At 41.5% G+C, this 22320-nt stretch overlaps 1 protein-coding gene across 2 annotated transcripts; it reads left to right on the forward strand.

The window, feature by feature from the left end:
• Positions 1 to 10964: 10964 nt before the first annotated feature.
• Positions 10965 to 18206, forward strand: slitrk4 (SLIT and NTRK-like family, member 4). Of its 2 annotated transcripts, XM_088294210.1 has the most exons (4): positions 10965 to 10981; positions 11255 to 12519; positions 13172 to 15695; positions 15960 to 18206. In XM_088294210.1, exons 3-4 carry the CDS (start codon positions 13214 to 13216, stop codon positions 16139 to 16141), a joined length of 2664 nt encoding a protein of 887 aa, XP_088150336.1. In that variant the 5' UTR covers positions 10965 to 10981; positions 11255 to 12519; positions 13172 to 13213; the 3' UTR covers positions 16142 to 18206. The 2 variants fall into 2 exon arrangements, with proteins under 2 accessions (XP_088150336.1, XP_088150337.1); XM_088294211.1 differs by having other exon boundaries at positions 10966 to 10981; positions 13172 to 16111.
• The last annotated feature ends 4114 nt before the right edge of the window (positions 18207 to 22320 follow it).

A 22320-nucleotide genomic window follows, 5' to 3' on the forward strand; every position in this document is an offset into this window, starting at 1 on the left:
TCAACTGTGCTGTCAAGATTGTGCACCCTAATCACAACGCAACTTTTTTGGACCTCCAGACTGTGCTGTGATTAAGAATATATATATATATTGTACATTTTTTAGTCTCTTCTAATTCCATCACCTCAATGTTCATTTTATACTTGCCGTGCTTTCCCTTTTGCTCCATGGTAAAAACGGTTTGCAATACCTAAAGCACGAAACCTTCTTTTACATATGGCGCTCTCCAGAATTTTGATAGAGGTTGCCAATAGGCAACTGGGTTCTCAGTAAAAGATGTCGACATGCCCCCTAACAGCACGCACAATTTGTTAGGCAGAGCAACAATCTAGCAAAGGCTCATTTGACTAATTCAAGCCCTTTGACTCAGCCAAAGTTATTTTGGCAAACGCAAAACGCACATGCCGCATTACAATTAAATAACAAACAGCTTTTAGTCCAATTTGCTAAAATAATTGCAACTAATGCTATTGAGCTTCGTGTAAAACATCCCTCATTTCCGTGTTCATTTCTAAAGCAAACCAACAGAAAACAGTTTGACCTTTCAATGTTAATTTGGCAGCCACTTTGCTCCCCTTTAACATCTTTTAAGCAATAGTAGTTTGAGTGTTAATGCCTCTTGTCATGGCAGTATAAGAATCTCTTCGACAACACAGATGGTTGATTTGACATTTTGGTTGCTGTGATACTGTGGAGTATGACAAAAAAAAAAAAAGGATACACATGAGCATTTTGGAACGTGTCATTGTCGCTTTTCGTCCTTAATAATAAACTGGCCTCGCTGAATGGTTTGTCACAGCATCTAAGTGCGGAGATTTGGGCCTTTTAAAATTGTGTGGTCAAGACTGGGTATTTCTTCTGAGATTGGGCAAATATTAAATAAATAGATAAAAAAAAATATATAAATAAATGGATAGATATATAAATAGATAAATAAATAGATAGATAAATAAATGAATACAATAAATAAATAAATACAATAAATATATGGAAAAAAAATCAAGTCAAAACAATTTCATCACCATTAATATTGCGGCATGGTTGTCACTGTGGTCTCTTTGCCTGAGGCAAATAATTCCATGCTGTAGCCTATACTTGCTCACAGCACAATCAGTCTGTGGGTTTCGACACAAGAGACTGGAAGTGGTGGTGGGGGTGAGGGGTTCAGATTTACTCCAGTATTGGATGACCAGGACTAGCGAGATTGCACGTGAAATAAATATGGTTATGAATAAACATTTGTTATTGGTGATATCGTTTTCTGCTCTCAATAAGAATATGATCGATAAACTATGTGCATGAGGACTGCATGCACTTGGCTGCAGTGCCAAACAAAAAACAGGAGAAAGTGCTGAGGAAGGAAAAAAGGCAATTTTACTCAGCTAAAACAAATCTGAACATGATTGCTGTTTTTTTTTTCTTACAAAAAAAGTTCCCTTATTTCCCAAGATGTTTCTTACTTTCTTGGGTGTCTAAATGAGGAAGGCGCTTTTGTTTTTATTTGCCGGGTTTCAGCTTTTTGCCAAGAGTTCCCAGGTGTTTTTTTTTTGTTTTTTTAAGTACTCCAATGATGAAGAATTATAGCACACTATACACACCCTTTATCTTACCTTGCTGAAGCCAATATTTAAATTGCCTTGTCTCGTACAAATAAGCACTGTGCACTTTCCTGTACAGTGCTGGGCCAACGGTGAGAAAATACAATTATTTTTTTTTCCTTCACTGGTCAACCAAGTATGTCCAGTTTATCAGATGCTAATGCTTTTCTGTGTATCCAACAAAAGTCAGTGCAGCTCTGCTTACTTTTTAGCTTCAATACTGATCTTTTGGCATGCTTGGGCCATTGCATAACCGTGTCTCAGACAATGAAGTCAGTCAGGCGGCTCTACGTCACTGGAAAGTGACTCTGGATCTTCGTCCAGCCTAGATGCAAGGCATGATAAGTTGTGAAATTAAGTCACATTGGTATTTACCATCTCATTAACAACTCACTTTTATAGTATCACAGCTTTAAGGTACAAACATCCAATAGGAAGAGAGAAATTGTTTTGCAAAATGTTCACTTTTTGTGATTAATTTTCGGACTGACATTTCTAACCCTCTCCTTTGGGCTATACAAATATGTGCTCGTAACATTATCCAGTGTGTTTGGATTTAGAAATGGCATTTTGTTTGTGTTGCACACATTTTCCATCCACTGTGCAAACCTTGTTTAGCAAACCAAACAAGCCAATCTCTCTCTACCCTCAAACGCAAGGTGTGTAAAATATGCACATGCAATTTGGCTAGCCGATTTTGCAACGAGAACTCTAATCACACCCATGTTGTCTGTCGAATCAACCATTTTCAGCAGGTTATTCCCAGCACAATACCATGTAAATCAAATCAAAGACATAATCCACGGTCAAAATGAAATCCTCTGCAAAAGCACACATTTTCATCTTTCCTCCCTCCTTCCCCTTGCATATTCTGTCTTGCATGCAAAATATGGGTTAAAGCAATTATATCATCAAATAGCATTCTCCGGCCTCAGCGGTGGTCTCCTTCCTTCGCCCAAAACAAATAAAAAAGACATAAATGATACATATTGGTCTAATTCTCATGGTCAATTAAATATTGCAAGGGTAGACTACTGGATATGTCTTCATAACATCTATTCTTGTACTTTTTATGATTTTCCACTAATGTTGAGTCCAAGTCAGCACACGCGTTCATGTGCTTTTAAATATGTTATCAAAACCCAATGTCTACGGTTGTCTTTAACCCCAACTCCGTCATGCATGATGTCTGAATGACTGCGGTAATCCACAATTTGCATGCTCAGAGTTCTGCATGTTTTCCCTGAGTTTGCGCTCACAGGCTTAAACTGTCAACTTATATTCCATTCCTCAGTGTACTGCAGCTGTCAGGTTCAGCCAGTGAAGTTGAAGGCAACATGTTGTATCGGGTCAATGTCATGTTGTTTTGCAGACCAAACAAATAAGAAACCATCCTCGTATTATTACTCACCCCACACCAACTTCATGACAGCGACAACCTTCACAGTCATGAGATTGACGGATTTTAGTAGAGAGAGGATTAATGTGATTAGATATTTGCAAGTTGTGCTTTGAAAATGTTGTTATTTTTGGCTCTCTGCTGCATTTGAAAGGAAATTCAAATTAAAACACGTAATGATCTTCAATGTGTCTCGGTTTTGTGTTCAGCGTCGAGATGGCTCTCGGGAATAATCTGTTTTCAGTATGTTAGTCTTTGTTTTGATGCACCTGTATCGCCTGCCACAGGGCAACAGGTCGAAGGGGTGTGAGTTCAGGTGAGTATTGTCATTGATGATCGTGTGCGCTCTGCTGAGGCACCGGGTGGTGTAGATGTCCGACAGGGAGGGGAGAGACCAGCCAATAATCCTCTGCGCTGTTTTGACTGTCCTCTCGAGTCTCACTCTGTCTGCCTCGGTGCAGCTGCCGTACCAGGTAGAGACACAGTAAGTCAGCAGGCTCTCGATGGACGAGTGGTAGAAGGCCAGCAGCAGCTTGCTGTCCAGGTTGTATCCACCCCATCACCCCCAGCAGTGCCCTGCAGTTAAGAATGTGCTATTAAAAATGTTTTTAAAATGATAATGATAATTATTTGCGCAATGAATTGAATTCCACACAGATGCTTGCGTCTTTCTCAAATCCGCCAAAATCGTGTTACACCACCTGCACCAAGATTTATATCTGCTTTAAGGTAGTCTAAAATCAAGTCTTCTTTTGGTCAACAAATTGTCAGCTGCGGGGGGGGGCGTGCAATAAAACACGGCAGAACCCTTGTTGAGATTTACCAAATACACAAATAAAAAGTAGACTTGCCCCAACATGAAAATGGAGATACCCCTGATTTATAAGCCAAGTGCATTCCACTTTCCGTCACCAAATTGGCAGGTGCACCGGGGGGCACGCCAGCTCCGACCGCCAGACTGCCCAGTGGTGCTCAACGCAATTTTCCAAACACAGTAAACAAGGCTTGGCCCTGAACAAAAATGAAGATGCTTTTTTACGACGACCGCACAGGCGCCCGTCTACGGAAATAGGGCACTCAAGCTTTCCTTGTTCTCGGGCTTGTCTCTGTCATTTCAGCACAACGCAACATATTGCTGCAAAACTATGAGGCGTTACCCAAGAGTAATGCTTTCCTGGTATGCAGCTTTTTTTTAAAATGAAAATGCCACTGATTCAGAACACGAGCACAAACTTAGATTTGACTTTTTGCCTCTCCCAGCTGCTGCTAATTTTGTACTAATGACAAGCTCCAGACCAGACGTTGCTTCCATATAAAGCAAAGAAACAATATGGAACTACATGATGTCACCTGCATCTACATTTTCTCTCCAGGCATCCTTCTTATATTTTCTTGGCCACCTTCCCTCTTCACATAATGAGTCTCTGCTGATGCTTATACATTATGTATGATACGTCACAGCCCTGGGACTGAGCTATTGCACACTGCTCTGACTGCATTCCAGGCCGCTGCCAGGTTGGGATCCTTGATGTTCAAAAGTGTGGATGCATGAAGGTTTCTGCCGTGTGCCAGATCTTCCCTCCTACATGTTGCCGTCATTTTGGCTCTGGTTAGAGTGATCGTTTTCCTTTGGCAATGCAAGGGTTCTTGCTTTGACTTATGCGCCTGTGAGGTGAATCATAGCCATCCTTCAAGAGGACCACCCGCTCGTACCAATGGCACAAATTTTAGAGCATCTTTGAGGCAGGCTTCAATATCTCGGAATGCGCTAAAGTGGAACATATATGTATTGATGACACTGGTCAACACCAGAGATGGACACTTTTTGACAGTCAATCTTGGTACCGTTCTGGCCTAATTCATGAAAACTGTTTTACGCAAAAAAATAAATAAATTAATTAATTTAAAAAAAAGACTCATACTAATTTAATAAATTGACTAATTTACTATTAAAATCATCTTACCTCATTATGGTCTTATTTATAATTCGTCTCCTTCCTCGTCTCATTCTTGATGTTAGAAGGATTTGGTTATTCTTGTAAGGGTATGCCCCAAGTTGCAGGTGGGAGGCGCAGGTTTCGTGATGTCAGAATAAGGAAATACAGGGACACTTGATCGCACACTGCTGTCTCACGTCTCTTCATACACAAAAAAATTGTTAGTGACACTTTTGACGCCTTCTGAAGCAATTTTTGTCGTTTGCCAATTTTGTGAGTAGGTTCATCACACGCACGAGGGCGGATTGGTGGGCCGGACTAATATCAACCTCCAACCTTTGGTAATCGATTCCTTTTTTTTTTTAATTTGTCAAACCCCGCCCGCCGTCGCAAAAATGGGCCGAACTAAAAATTTTTAATTAGTTGTCCAATGTTTGTATAATGTGTTTCCCAAATTAAAATGGCTTTGCCCGCGTACCTTGGTCTTTGTGGATTTTACAGCGCTCTTGATTTAATGCAAGAAGACCATCTTCATTAACAACTGGTGTGAGAATGATCACACTGATTGTTCTCCTCATACAAACACATGAGCTCATGCATGAAGGTGTGTGCTTCTTTCAACCATGCTGGAACGTGTGCAGGGCTTGAGCATCACACAGTGTGCTGACACGAGCGAAACAAGCCAGACGTGAGGTCTCGGGTGGTCGCAGACACTGAAACGGTTGCGGAGTGTGAATACACCTGAAGAGTCCGCTCAACAGTCAAAGCTTAGTGGTTTGTTTTGGGACACCTAATGTTCATCGGAATGATTTCAAGATCACTATTTGTATTTGGGACAAGAAACTAGCAGATCAAGAAATAATAATAATAAAATAAAAATCCCCACAGCTTTCTTTATTGGATATTTGAGGGACATCTCATTTATACAATCATCAGTGTTTCTGATCATGTGGGAACTACATAGTAGATTAAAGATGAGAAAAATGTGCAGGGATCATTAAGAAGACAATGTGTAAGGCATCTGACTGAAACAAATTCAATTCACGCATTGCTTGCAGTATGTCGTTATTAAACTGTGAAAGTGGAAATAGCGAAGCAGGATGCAATTAAGAAGTGTCTTGTGAAAACAAAGTGTCAGTAAAAAAAAAAAAAGTGTATCATTTACATATTAATGTTTTGGTGCTCTTATTTTGATTCCCACTGGTCCACTTGCATGTTGTGGCAAAATTCATAAAAGGACTGAAAATGATTGAAAAACGAGGCTCAAAATGATCGCAGCGACAAAACCTGTCTTCAAACGCTTGCCCAAGTCTGTCTATGACTTGAGATCAAATTAGCATCAGTCGTACCTTTGCCCTGCAGCTTCCGGTTCAAATGGATCATTTTCACGGTAATGTCGCTTAAAAACAAGGTCAGCAATCTTCGCTTTTGGATTACATGAACTCTTTGATTCCAGCCGAGGGACTAAAAGCAAAATGGCTTCAGCTAACAACCAATCATGGCTCAGCTTCAAAAACAGGTGAGTCGTGATTGGTCGTTGCCTGACCCCTGAGCAGGTGTGATGTCATTTTCAGTTGCCATAAGTGACAAAATGACTACCGCTGAGATGTCTAAAAACGGGTGGACTTTTCTGCCAACCTCATGTTCCACAGTGCAAGATTAATCAGAATGCTATTTTTAGATTTAATTGCAAAGAATTTTTGGGGGGGTTGACTTCCCCTTTAACTCATTTACGCCCATTGACGGCTAAAGACGTCAAAGATCCATTTTTTTACACCGCTATAGGTGAATGACTTCCCCCACATGGAAACAACTGAGTTCTTCTTCCTTGAGCCTTTGATGAGCATCAGGTCTCAGCCCTTTGAGAAAGCGAGGTACATCTACGCCCAATTAACCTCTGTCTGTTTTTTTATGCGTCTCCATGGATGAATTTGATGAACTCTGTACGGAACCCTAACTCACACGGTGGCACTGTACCCCAAAGAGATTCTTCAGAGCACTGATAAATTCTCCAAAGTGGTAAGCAGCAGGGAAAACACACCTGTTGTAAGGATTTAGCTGTCATACATACACGCAGATGTTTATCTGCCGTCTCCTCGCACTCCCTGCAACACATCGTGCCTCTGTGTGCACATTCCCGCAGACTCTTTACACTCAGCTGTAATAAATAGGCGAGCACCTCACACAGTGGCGCATGCTGTTAAATTAATAATGAGCTATCAAACAGTGCCGATTTATGTAAAACTAGCCGGCATTGCAAGCATTTATTTTCCTTTCATCACCATTTGAAAGAGTAATGGGCCGCACTCGGCCCAAAACAGGTTGTCACTATCAGGGTTAAAGCTGTCATGCCGAGCTGATAACGACAATAATTCAGCCAGGACGAGCACAATCTGAAATTGGGTCACGCTTTCGCTGAAAGTATTTCCACATCATTATGATGGTTTGAATGAAAAGAGGATTTGGTGGCGTATCTTAAGTCACCTGAGAAACGGAGGCTAGTCATGCAGAAAGGATGGCAGTGTTTGTGGATGATGAGGATATCCGGGCAGGCATGGCACAAGGTTAATTACTTGTTCAGATATTCGAAATAAGTGGTTTGCTGTATGTGACACATTGTAATGAAGCGATTTAAGATTTTGACCTCATGCTAACAACTATAGTCATGCTTGAAGGGCTAAAATCACACGCATCCCTAAGCGAATAATGACATGCTATTTAAACATCAAAATGTTGCAATGAAGAAAATAGTTCACATTTTGTCATTTGGGTTCCAGATGATACCTTGGTGGGCGGAGTCTCTTTGTTTCACACCTGCTTTCCATTTGCCAAGTCGCTGGTTTCGGTGCAGCTGTGGCAGAAAGGAGACCGTGGGCTATTGCAATTGCTTCGTCTATTTGCCGGTGCCACAATATTTTTTTTCACTTTGTATTCTCCAGTGTGCTTACAGTTTTTGCCATTTTTGAGTTCAAATGAATAAATATGCCATTATTTTATTTGAACCTTGTTTATGTCCGATTTAGTATTTTGATTAGATTTTTCCCCCCCTGCCTACCGCCATGACTCCATACACTACTTTTAGTTATATTGTTAGCATTTTATTTTCCCATGAACTTCATTGACCATTTGTATTTGTTATAATTATTTGTATATGTTCACTCATGAGCTTTCATAATTAATTAAAACAAAAAATATGTGCTGGGTGACAAGGCCAAGTGGAGTCTCCATCTCCAGTCAATACAACAACATAGAAGAGCTAAAACCGATTCTCGCATGGAGAACAGTGCGCAAATCAGATATTGACTCGGATATATTTGTGTTTTGGTTGAGCAAAAAGAAAGTACAACACGAGCATTAAATATTTGCCAATTACTAAAGGAGGCTGTGTATCTACTCTTGTCAAGAACCACGCTTCGTACTGATGTCCACAATCGTTTGATTGCGCATCCATTATGGAACACCGTGAAAACTCAAAAGAACATTCGAAATATTAATACATATTTACAATAACCAGTTTGACACAAACATTCGATCAATAAACAAAATAACATACCGTGTGCGCCTTTGTAAACCAGTAGTAGATGATCAAATATAAGTCCACCACACGATACAATCCTCTCTCTCTCTCTCCCTCCGTCTTTCTCCGTCTGACCTACTCTCCGCGCCATCCGCCATACGCGACCGCAAACCGGAAGCAATCGCCCACAAAACATTCCAAATAATAATTTGACCAAGACTGAACAGAAAAGCATCCATATCTTGGTTCATCTGGAAACAAATACACATTCATATAATAACAAACTCAAACAAACGTTGCAAATTTTAGTTGTCATGGCAACCGATTGATTGCAATACTAGCGCTAGCTACTGGCTGAGGTGTGGTATCTTAATGTACTAGAAAATACATTCAATTCACTTTCTGAGTACCGTTATACACTGTTAATATGGACAGCATATAAGAAGATCTAATAAAACCATTCCATTATGTAGACTTGTGCAGCAATACTAACCTATTTTACGAAGAAGATGCACTTCATTTTCTTACCAGATGAGGGCGACAAATACGATTCAAATTCTCTGCAAAGGAATGAATGGCTACAAAGCAAGTTCCAAAAATCCCCCTAAATGCTTGTCAAATGCTTTGTTTTATTGCCTTCAATGTGATTTAGCACACATTAGATGGGATTTTTTTCTCTTCTTTTTTTATGTTATCCTGTGTTGTCACAGCCACATGGCAAGACGATCAACGACAAGTGAGATGGAAGCAGAGTCTTTGCCAAATGTCTGGCTCATTTTCTAGTAGGCCTGCTTCCCTCCGGCCACTCACAGTCAGAGAACAGGAACATGTCCAAGACTGTCAAATATCAACATTCTCATGGACTCCCATGTTTTAATTTGCACACACACACAAAACAGATGGCAATTTTTTTTCTTTTATTGGTTTGAGCATCAGACATTGCTTCCTTTAAGCATCTCTTTTTAAACCAAAATACAAGTTTAAATCAAGTATTTAACTCAATTAGGCGACTTTCATCTTTTATGCATCTTTCATTAGACTAAAAATTAATTTATTGTATAAATTAATTGCCCAAGTTTTCTTTGTTCATAAGTACTCTGTGAAAACTTGCAAACTGGATGATGAAAATAAATAATGTATGACCTTTGCAATGGATTTCCAGGACTTTTTCATTTGGAATTAATATTTAGACTGCGGGTTTTTTTTCAGGTTCAAGTAAATTTAGGTGTGAGTTGGACTTCCTTTATGATTAATTTTTGGACAACTGTCATATCACTATGATGTGCAAGAGGATCCTCTGGGTTCTGTTTCTCAACCCTGAATTTGTGCTGTATGTAGTAAATGTCGTAAAATGTGAATGCAGTGCAGGCAACATCACAAATATTTGTAGGAAAGAAACTTCTAAGCTCCTAAAGCACAATGGGAAAAAAAGTCTGACGGTAACTCTACAGCATGAATATGTTTACTCGCTGGAATTTGGTGAGTGAGAACTGAACCCACACTGCCTACACAGAAATCCGGCAAGTCAAACACTACACAAGTGATGACTTTCCGACGAATAGATCTATTTTCTTAATAACCTACAGGTTATTGATTATCATGTTGGTTGAGCAAAGCATAAATACGACTGGAGTCGGCAATAACTGACCTCTATGCTTCAATATTGATTTGAATGCAACTGTAGGATATGCAGCATAGAAAATGGAATAATGCAGTTGTGGGCAAACTACGGCCCGGGGGCCACATGCGGCCTGTTAAACGTTTTAATCCGGCACGCCGAACTTGAAAAAAATTAAATGAATGTACCTTGTTAATGTTTTATTTTCTAAATATTGTGTTTTTTTCGAAGACATATATATTGTTGTACACTATCATTTAAAATTAAAAGTATTTTTTCTCCGATGAAGTGAGGTTACCAAAACACTCCATCCTTCTGCTCCTGGTCCATGCCCTCTGTCAAATTTTAGAACCCATTGTGAACCACCAATTAAAAAAGTTTGCCCATACCTGGAATAATGGATGGATGGAATTCATGCTCCTTGAGCTAAATGTTCGATGTGAAAAGCCTACAGCATCAAAACAACAAATCTTGCTGGCCAGAGACTTTTGTACAGTACCAGTGAAGATCAATGCTCATTAGATGACTAGATTTGCATACTTTGGGGAAATTCAAAGCAGGAGTCTTGGTGCTTCAGGCACTCCTTGCACCACTCCATCCATCTCCTCTTCGATCTCTTCCCTTTTGTAATAAAGAGCAGACCTCTGATTGACTGTTGTCCCACCTCCTCGCTGCCGGTTTGACTGCAGCACTCTTGAACAATAGCTCTCTCTCCTCCTCCCCAACTCTCCCATTTAAAATGCGGCTCACAGTCGCGTTCGTACCCTGTTTTTTCTTTCGTGTGCGTGTAAGCGTGCACACACGCGCACGCAGTCTCCCCCAGGCCCCTCCTCCCCTTTTCCCGATCGGATGCCAAGAATGATACGGCGGGGACGGGCCGTGCAACTCAAATCCAAGCGGACAATTTGTCAGGTGAATCATTTCAAATTTCCTCACCTTCTGGTTGGTGACAGCTGTTTTTTTTTCATATAGAAGGACAAACGAGACATGTGAGCCTATATGTCCATTTCTTGATTAAAATAATGCATAAATCTTGCGAGTTAAAGGATCTTGCGTGAGCTCATTTTTACTCTCTCTCTCTCTCTCTCTCTCTCTCTCTCAATCTCTCTCTCTCTCTCTCTCTCTCTCTCTCTCTCAATCTCTCTCTCTCTCTCTCTCTCTCTCTCTCTCCTCCGCCCATCTCAGTCTCTGCATCCTCCTCCGGTGGTGAGGCTCAGTGAATGCGGCTGAGAAAGGAGCGAGAACGCGCCTGACACGGATACTGCGCTGTCTTACAGAAGAGGAAACTACAAGCTTCCGTCCTCTCTCTCTTTCTCTCACTCACTCCTTTTTTCGCCCTATGGTTCAACTGGCTGTATATATAGTAACTTTACTGCTTTGAGTTGATTTTTTTTGCCATTAGCTATTTTTTTTAACGATGGAAAGTGCAGAGTTTGCTGCAGGTCACCTGAACCGCATCGGACTAGCAGTCGAATAACTGCATTATTCATTTTTGCGCACCAATTTGTGCTGTCTCTCTTGTTGCCTCCTATTTTGTGGCTTTCCTTTTTTTTTTTTTTGGTGTGGACAGTGTTGCCGTCATTAGAACTCGCACTATTAACACTCATCGTTTTGTGCGGCTAAAAACATTTTTTTCTCCTGCTGCAACCGGGAAATTGGATGAATACAAATGGGATTCGTGAAGCGAATGGAAAACTAACATATCAATTTCACACAGGAGAACTATAGAATGGAAGTGCGTTGCCTTTTGATTCGTGAAAAAATTCCCTCTGTGCGCAACTTCAGCACTCCGGATCCTGCCAAACATACCACTGTTTATTAACTGGATCGGTGGCGACTGAAGCGGACGCACAGCTTTGACAGTCCTGCTGAGGCACCCCTCTCCCCCCACCAGTTGTCAAAAGAACACGATTACAAGGATGGCTGACTTGTGGCATAGCATCACCAACCTTGTGCACCTTCTCACGCCTAGGAGTCGCTGGACGCGCCATCAAGATCTGTAGAATCTGCCTCCCTCCCTTGTGTTGCATTTCACAAGCCTTACTGCAATCCGTTCGGCTCTTTCCTTTAAACCTCACCGCCGAGCAAATGTTCTCCCGTTCCCATGGAGGTGGGACAACCTTGGGACTCAAGCAAGAAGAGGGGTTGATTTGCTTTCAAGCAGGCGCAGCCCGTCAGCAAGAGACGCATCGGGTGAAATAGGAGCCCACCCTGCTCTCCTGTCTCCCCATCCACCCCCCCCCCCCCCTCCACCCCCATCCAAGCGAGCGCGCTTGGCTTTCCGTTGATGTGCAGCAGTCTGCATGGAAATGAAGGAGCGGGGAAGCCTTGTTGCTTCCCTGAAATGTGTATTTCCTCCGCTGCTGGGAGCGCTTCAGCGGCACCTTTCCATCCATGCCCCACCAATGCCGCCACGAGTCTCCAAAAGGAGTCTGTCACATCAGCTTTAGGTATGTATTGATTTAGTTTTCGGGATTTTTTTTTTTTTGCATGGACTATTATGTTTGGTTGAGCTGAAATCTTAAAACAATCTAATCTATAAAATGTGTATTCCGAAAAAAACATTTTGAAACTGTACAGTCGTAACCTTTTGCGTGCTGTCAGCGGCTTTCCTAAATAACCTCAATGTGCGGCAGTGCTGGCATTAAACCAGAACGTTATGATAAAGAGAACTGCAGTCTTGTGACTTTGATTATGATGAATATGCAGAGAGGGTCTACATGCTAAGACATTTTCATGTCATTTAGGGAACAAAACTACAACAGCTGGTGTGTTGAACATTTCCTGAGCATATGTTGCCTTTTTTTTTTTCTCGCTCAAAGCATTTGTCTTGTCCAGTGAATAGGGTGATTTGTGTTACAATCCAAATAAATCTGTTCCAATGTTGTTTTAATTAAGGGGAATTGGAAAATTAATAAATAAATATCATATGGTATAGATTTCTATTCATTTGATATCTTTTGGCAAGAACATCCAATACTTGATTTTACAATTAAAAATGACATCCAAATTCAAATGGAATTTTAATGACCATGATTGTGTGTTGATGTGCATGTGCGTATGCTTGTGCATGCACCTGACTTTTTTTCTTTCTTTCCAAAGGCTACTAAATGATTTTCTGGGGGAGGATTTTTAATCGGCGAGATGATGCTCGTTCTCCTGCTGGCAGCCTTTTCCTCTTCAATCTCAAGCTCCTCCCTCTCATCCCCCTCCATGTCAGATGGACTCCCAATGGCAGACCCGTCTGCTCCGGACTTGATGTCTGAGACTTGCAGCGCCTGCTCCTGCTTGTCGGTGGAAAATGTGCTGTACGTCAACTGTGAAAAGATCACTGTATATCGACCGACGCAACTCATTCCGCCCGTGTCATCGTTATACCACCTCAACTTCCAAAACAACCTCTTGATTATTCTCTATCCAAACTCATTCCTCAACTTCACCCATGCTGTATCTCTGCAGCTGGGGAACAATCAGCTTCAAAACATTGAAGGTGGCGCATTCATGGGGATGAGTGCATTGAAACAGCTGCACCTGAACAACAATGAGTTGAAGGTGCTGCAAGCGGACACGTTTCAAGGAATCGAAAACTTGGAGTACCTGCAAGCTGACTACAACTTGATCAAGTACATTGAAAAGGGAGCATTCAACAAACTGCACAAGTTGAAAGTGGTGATTCTGAATGACAATCTCATACAGGCACTTCCTGACAACATATTTCGCTTTGCCTCCCTCACACACCTGGATATAAGAGGAAACAGGATCCAGAAACTTCCGTATTTGGGAGTTCTGGAGCACATTGGACGGATTGTCGAGCTGCAGTTGGATGATAACCCCTGGAATTGTACCTGTGACTTAGCACCTCTCAAGGCGTGGCTTGAAAACATGCCCTATAATATTTTTATTGGAGAGGCCATCTGTGAAACACCGAGCGATTTGTACGGCAGGCTGCTGAAAGAAACGAATAAGCAAGAGCTTTGCCCCATGGGTACAGGAAGTGACTTTGATGTTAGAATGCCACCTGCACTCCCTGATACGGGCAAGTCATCGCCCCCGACTTCCGGGGTTGGCATTACCACAAAATCGCCAAAAACCACAGACTCGTCTAAAATTTACGGGAATGGAATTGTAGCCGGTTTGCCGCCTTTCGGAAGAAACAGCCAGATCGTCTCCTTTCAGACACGAAGCCCGCCAATGTTATGCCCACAGCCGTGTAGCTGTAAAACCCACCCTTCCGATTTTGGCATTAGCGTCAGTTGTCAGGAAAGAAATATCAAAAATCTCGCCGATCTCATACCGAAGCCGCCAAACGCCAAGAAACTTCACTTGAGTGGGAATTACATTCGTGACATAAGCCCGAGCGACCTCCGAGGATTTGAAGGTTTAGATTTGCTTCATCTTGGTAGCAACCAAATCGTCACCGTCCAGAAAGGTGTGTTTGCTAACCTCACGAATCTAAGAAGACTGTACCTGAACGGAAATCAGCTGGAGCAGTTACACCCTGAGATGTTTTTGGGCCTCACAAATCTACAGTATCTATATTTGGAATACAATGCCATTAAAGAAGTGCTCGCGGGCACATTTGACTCCATGCCAAACTTGCAACTCCTGTACCTTAATAATAACGTGCTCCGGAGTCTTCCCGCCTATGTGTTTGCAGGCGTCACTTTAGCCAAACTAAATTTGAAAAACAACCACTTCATGACTTTACCAGTTAGCGGCGTCCTGGACCAGCTGCGTTCTTTGACTCAAATCGACCTGGAGGGCAACCCGTGGGAGTGCTCCTGCGATTTGGTCGCTCTCAAGCTATGGCTGGACAAGCTAAGTGATGGAGTGGCAGCTAAAGAGGTGAGATGCGCCTCCCCGGTGCAATTCTCCAACATTGAACTGCGCCTGCTGAAAAACGAGATCCTGTGCCCAAAGCTGATTGCACGGCCACCCTTTATTTTTACCAGCGCCACCCCGCTTTTGACTTCGGTTTCGCCCGCCGGAGTTGGCAAAGCCCCGCCAGGAGGCCCCGTACCTCTCTCCATCATGATCCTTAGCATCCTTGTCGTGCTCATACTTACGGTGTTTGTGGCCTTCTGCCTTCTCGTCTTTGTCCTCAGACGGAATAAAAAACCAGCTGGTCGGCAGGAATTGGGCAATCAGGAGTGTGGCTCCATGTCGCTGCAGCTCCACCGGCACGGCCATAAATCAGGCAAAAAAGGTTCCATTCCGGGAGATGAATTGGGAGGCGAGACATTTATCCCCCAAACCATTGAACACATCGGCAAGAGCCATACTTGTGGCATCGGACGTTCATCAGACATGGACGCGGGGTTTAAGTTTGCCGACTCGCAAAGGCAGAAAATTATCCTTCGAAGTAGCGCCGAAAAGGATAAAGACGCACTTTCCACCTTGGAACGCAACAAGCGCCTCAGCACAATCGATGAACTTGAGGAATTCCTACCAAATCGAGAGCCCAGCATGTTTATCCAGAACTTCCTGGACAGCAAGAGAGATTTCAACAGCATAGGAATGGGCGCGTACGAAATCCGCTACCCGGAGAAAACTCTTGACAGAAAGATGAAGAAATCGTCGCTGATAGGCGGGAACCACAGTAAGATTGTGGTGGAGCAGAGAAAAAGTGAGTATTACGAGCTGAAAGCCAAGCTCCAAGGAACACCTGATTACCTTCAGGTGCTTGAGGAGCAGACTGCACTGACGAAAATGTAGAAATTGCCGTGTTTGATTCAGTGCAGCGCTTACGTACAAAACACACACGATACACGTAGACGTAGAAAGATGCTCAAAGAGATCGGCTTTTATTTTGTTTTCTCCCCCCTCTAGTTGCACGCATCATGTAACCCCCAACCCTTTTCTTTTCTATCTTCCCTTTTTCTCTTTGCAGCCAGCTGTGCGCATACACTCCCTCGCACACACACACATTCAGCAAAAAAGTGCCTTCTGGAAAATCGTAATGACCAGTGCTTAGACGGACAAAATGGCTCCATACTGCAGAGCTTTTACTTGGATCAACGAGGATTCACGTTACAGTCTCAGACGTTCGGATCATCCATGCCACATGTTTGAATCGTAACTAGACACCACAAGACAGCCTACAAACTACCAGACAGTCTTAGTATTTTTGCTGCTATGGAAATGGCGACCGCTCCTTCCCATTTTTATTGCTTGTATTATTTTATTATTAGTTTTTTTTCCTCCCCTAAGAAATCAAATGTTGGTGGAAACAGTCCTTGAGAATATACCTCGCAGGCTCATTTCATAACAGAAGGGTGTGAACAGAAAAAAAAAAAAAACGAGGGCACCTCAGTCATATCCTCCTTGGCTCTTAAATGTACAGGTATCCGTTATTTCTGCTTTCTGGGATTAGTTTCAAAGAATGACTCAGTGGATTCTACCTTGTCCTTTTTTTTCACTTTCTAAGGATATTTGTTTGTTCTTGGGGGAAATCTCTGGGGCTGCTTACGGACTATATGCCATTTTGTCAGGATTATACACGCGTGGCTCTCTGCTGAAAGGCGAAACGGCTCCAATTTTGTGTTCATTGGAAGGCAGCAATGCCAAACTCTTTTAGACATTGATTTCATGACTTGTTTTCTTTGTGTAAAGAGCCATTTTAATATATCGTGTATTCTGAATGGAGTTGTGTTTCCGCTTCAAGTTACTATTTGAAAAAAAAAATGTACGTTTTTGGGTGAAACCGAATCGGCACTATTACACTGTCATGAGATGTTTCTTAAAAATGAAAACCCAAGGATAAAAAGAGTACAAAGCTGCTTGCCATGTAAGCGTAACTTGGAATTTATTTTGTAAGTCTTACATTATTTGTATCTGTGGGACTGGTTTGTAAAATACACTGACAAACATTTGCATATGCACACACACACACACACATGCTGTACGGCGGAACATCATCATCTAGAGACTGCCCCCCCCTCCCCCGAAACGTCAAAAGGAATGAAAACGACTCAATCAGTGATAACCTTCTCACCTCTCGTCAGTTCTCAATTCATAGGAAAAGAATTTCAAAACATAGTTAGTTTATTTTTCTATGCAGGATTATTTAAAGAGATTATGGTATAATTAAAAAAAAAAAAAAAAAAAGGATAGTGCCCCGAGAGGAACTAACTTTCATCAGAGCTAATCCACGTCACAGGTAGATGTGACTGTTGATTTCTTTTAATGGTTTTTATTTTTATTTCTGTTGGCATAACGAGTTGACATAATGAACAATGGTGAAATGTGATCTGTGTTGTTTCGCACGACAAGCCTGGTGGAGTCTGCGAGGGCTCAATCGGGTTCCTTATTCTTACATCCCCCGCCCCCACGGCATCTTGTAAAAGGTTTCTTATGAACTTATGCAACCAAAATAAATGTGCATTAAACTTAAGGTTTCTGGATTGTTGATACGGGAGTGGTGATATGCGCTGGTAAGATAAGAACAGAATCATATCATCAGACAATGTGCAATATTAGGGAATACTCAAGTAGGAAATGGCTTCGAATCCTGTTTGTTTTATTTAAGTTGGAGGTAAAAGTGTGGAAAGAAATAATGCAGTTCAAAAATTCATTGACTTAACTCTATGCGGATTTTTATTTCAACGTATTGTAAAGTCAAACCGATGACGTTCAATTGTTTGTTGCCATCGCAAATGAATAGAATGTAACTTGGAGAGTATAATAAATACATTTTTTTTTATCAGTCATCAATCTGCTGTATAATGGTTCATTTTCTCTTGTATTATCATGTTAATATGAAAATATTAAAATGAGCATTCATTTGCACTGCTTTGCCAGAATTTATTTCATGTTGCACTATTGGTTTTGTAAGACATTTTCACTTGATGAGCTTGATTGTCTCCCACGCAGTGCCGGTTGTAAATGAAATCAAAGTTGAATTGTCTGACAGTTCGCGTTGGACACGGAACATCTAAAGTGGCAGAATGTTCTACTTGTTAAGCTTTTGTAGCTCTTCTGTTTGATTCATATAAACTGTTGTGGGAAACAAACACACATCTGTTATCGTATAAACTGTTGCCGGAAACAAACGCAGCATCTGCTTGTTTATTTGAGACATAAATTGTGTTTATTATTTCAATTTAAAAAAAAATAACAAGATGTGCAAGAATGTATTCACGCTGTCAAGTCACGAATAATTTTGGCGTGTTTTGAGGAAAGCAATGCCTCTTTGACTCATGTGCTTTTTGTGCCGCAAATCTTTTATCCAACAGGTATAAAGGTTTCTTCTGTTTTAGGCTCCAATCAAACATTCATGCTTGTTCCATTTCAGGAGAAAAAAAAAAAAATCTGGATTTCCGTCTGTGTTAATCCAACCTATGGGGCTTTTGGGGGAACCAAGTAGCTGAAAGTATGACTCATCCAGACGGCAGAGAATTTTCCTCATTAATTATTAATACGTTGGCAGTTATGAACTAAAAAGGGATGTGGGAAAGGGTAGTGAATTTAGATAAGTCCTCCCCCACAGAATGCTCACTTCTTTTTTTTGCACTTTTTTCCGCCCTTGCTTGATCGGTCATATTTGTAATCACACTACTTGGTAATGTCATGCTTGTACTTGGATGTTTGATAAACGGAGACTACATTGTGCTGGAAATGGGGGTCATCTCAGTTTACTGCAGTGACTTATATATATATATATATATATATATTTGTAATACTGCAGTCAGAATGTTTGATAGTTGGGGTCTTCGAGCTAATCGGTAACGTGCTGTTGAGTGTGCTATGCAATTCTTTGCTGTAACCCAAATGTAAAATATCAGCCCTCTTGTGGATGTGTGCATTCTCAACTGGTGGATTTGCATTGGGATATTTATTATGATTTATGGGAAAATTGCCAGGGAACCTCAGTACACCCATTTTACAGTAAAAAAAAAAAAATCACCAAACAAAAAGGAAGTATGGCTATTAAAATACGGCTGATCTTGACTCAAATTAATTACAAATTGACTTACTCAGGGTGTAAGTCGGTCCTGTTTAATCAAATACAAAGCTGATTTTCTCGCCGAAAGTCATGAATGGCAACAGATTTATGATACCTTTTTCTGACATTGCGACAATACATGTATCAAGATATATGTAAAATGAATAATTTTGTGAAATTGGAACATTTCCCGTGGCAACCCTGGTGGGGACTTTGGGGCAATTATGTGTCACTACATGACATTGACCACAAGGGGCACTGTGAGCTACAGGATCACATATGGGACAGAAATACTATTGTGCAAAAAGACAGGATATGGACGATGTGAACAAGTTAGGAATGTCAGTGTTTGAAATGCCTTCTTTTTGTACAACTGGCTTTTTTGTCATCTTTAAATTCACATTTTATATGCATATAAGTCTTTTCTTTGCTTTCTAGCTCTTCTGTACTAAATTGTGTTCTGCTGGGGTATGTTGTCTCATTGTGAGCTAATTTCCTCTTAAGCACCTTGCTAAGCTGCGTTGGAACAATTGTAACCGCAGCGGTACATGTCTATTGTCGGCCGGCAATGTGCTGGGGAATGTTACTGTCTCGGTGTTGGCATCTGTTGTGGTCAGGTGGATGTCGGAAGAGGGATAAAAGGGGGCGGCGTCCCCCCTGGTGACCGCTAATTACTCTGTGCATCCCCAATGAGAGGGAAACAATGCCTCACCTTCCGCCCAGCTGCCTCATTAAATGTGGTGTTGCTCAGTTGTAGATGCCGGGCGGCCATTTTGACAGCATATTTAGCGGCATTCATGGAGATAAATAATCGTGCTAAGTTGGATTGTGTTTGGAAGAGTCGAGTGAACGTGTTCTGTTTCTGTTGAGCCTCACTTTTATTAGTTTATTAAGCCCTCGAGCATGAGGCGACAATATGAAACTTTTATGAGAACACGGTGTCATAAGCCGGAAGCAAAATGATGTAAACTTTGTCTGACTTGCGACTTTGTTTGTGCAGCTGAAGTTCTACGGTGGAAATGTGTAGCTTCTGAAAGGCGCTTTTAGGCGCACGTGAGACTTTTTTTTTTTCAGATTCTGTCATTCGAAATAGTGTCTTGCAACAGGAAAACAAGCTCTTGACTCCTAACTTATAAAGAGCAGAACTTCTTAGGTGATATAATTGATTGAAGTCAAAGTAAAAGCCATTGGAATGTTATTGTAGAGACTTAAAAAAAAACTTTTTATGCATTTTTCTTCAGTTCTTTGAAACCATCTCATTGTGCTGAAAATACATTCGTCTATAAAATCTGACTTCAGAGTGAGGTGAATTTCGATCTGGACCAGTCCCAGTCTGCCATTTGCAGACAATCAGCTGGGATAGCCTCCAGGTCTCGGCGAGTAATGCCGCTCATGTGGTTCGTGCAGCTGCCTCACAATATTGGTTCTTGGTTTGAATCTTAGCTTGGGGCGTTCACAGTGGCGTGTGCATGTTGCTTGCGTGGGAGTTTCCAGGTACTTCAACTTCCTCCCACATTCCCAAAAACATGTCCGCGTGGTTGACTGAACATTAATGGTCCTTTGGTGTAAACGGGCCTCATTCCCAAAGCGGTTTGGAAACCCTGTTTGTGGGTCAATGTGTGGACTTGGTGCCTTATTAACATACACTGATGCACAAAGCTGAGAATCAGACGCCGAGACAACCGAGAGTAGTGACGCTTCTGTCTTACGTGAATGAAACAGAGCCGTTGGTTCTCGTCGTTCATTTCAAAAGCCCACACATGTTTGGCAATTAATATCAGACTGACGTAACCGACGGTTGTGAGCTCACACAGGAATTAGTGTGAGCAGAGACGACACTAGGGACAGAAGGAAAAGAAGTTCTGTCTGGACATTTACATTTTATTGACAAGTAGATTATGGAAGGTGAAAAACAAGGACAAAATATTACATATTATTCAAAAAGGTGCCATTTAAATTTTTTTGTCATTGCCAAATAAAGTTTACAGCTATTCACAATGTGAATTTAAGAAATAAAAGCTGTTGATTCTGCAAAAAAAAGAAAAGAAAATGAAAACCAATTGTTCATTGATTACATTGTCATATTTTTTTTTTATTATTTAATAAAACCTTGTGGTGGATGACTACTCAGCACATCTGCCACACAGTGGAGAGGTCCTGGGTTGGAATCTGGGCTCTGGACTCCCTGTGTGGAGTTTGCATGTTCTCCCCTGTGCCTGCGTGGGTTTTCTCGTACATTCCAAAGACATGCATCTTACGTTAATGGGACACTCAAAATTGCGCCTAGGTGTGAGTGTGAATGATGTGCCCTGTGATTGGCTGGCAACCCGTCCAGGGTGTACCCCGCCGACTGCCCGAAGATGGCTGCGATAGGCCCCAGCATGCCTGCGACCCTCGTGAGGATAAGCGGTTCTGATAATGGAGGGATGGATATATGAATAAAACCTCATTCAGATCCCCAAGATTAGTCTACAAAAAAAAAAAATATCCCGTAAAGTACAAAATATGCTCCTCAAATGAAGTAGTTTGGTCAGAAAATTGCTCAGCAAAGATAAACTTTTTCGCCTCAAGCCATTTCCTGAGTCATACTGTAGTGTGTGTGCGTATACCCCTCCAACGTCTCCCGTTTTAGTGGGAAGCACTTAGTGATGATTGTATGAAATGTGCTATGTAATTTCAGATTGATTGATATTACCATGACTAGGAGTAATTCCTGCAGATGTAATGGCATTGTTGGCTGCCACTTTGGGAGCAAGAGGTCATACTGCTTGGGAGCGAGGAGAGAGAAAGGGATAAGTAACAATAGATAGGCCTGATTTGGGATTTAAACCAAGAACCTTTTTTTATTGTAACGCATACTACTCGCCACATGTTCCACTTTTAATCCTCCCTGGAGATGCGTGGCCAGGCCTTCACTTTGCATCAACAGCCACATCATCAATTAACATGTCTGATGCTGTCCCATTTACAGCCTGGCAGTTCATACTCATGCCGTAACACCAGCTGTTATTTTTTTTTTCTCCTCCGTAATTTTCTTTCTCTCTTGCTTCATTCTGATCAAATTTGGTTGGAGTTATCTGCCCGACGAATCTCATACTAATATATATATATATATATATATATTATTTTTTATGTTTTCTTTATGCTACGCAATTTTTTTTTCTTCCTAAACCCAAGAAACGTTTCTGCTTTAGTTGTCTCTCTTCTGGATTGGCCCTCCTCCACCCAAGTTCCAAGTCAATACTTGCTATCGACTCCAGACTTGTACACGGTACATTTCTCTTAACTAATAAGGGAATAGACTTCA

Source organism: Idiotropiscis lumnitzeri, chromosome 4, assembly GCF_059441095.1.
Source record: "Idiotropiscis lumnitzeri isolate Australia: NSW breed Sydney's pygmy pipehorse chromosome 4, RoL_Ilum_1.0, whole genome shotgun sequence".
Classification (NCBI taxonomy): Eukaryota; Metazoa; Chordata; class Actinopteri; order Syngnathiformes; family Syngnathidae; genus Idiotropiscis; species Idiotropiscis lumnitzeri.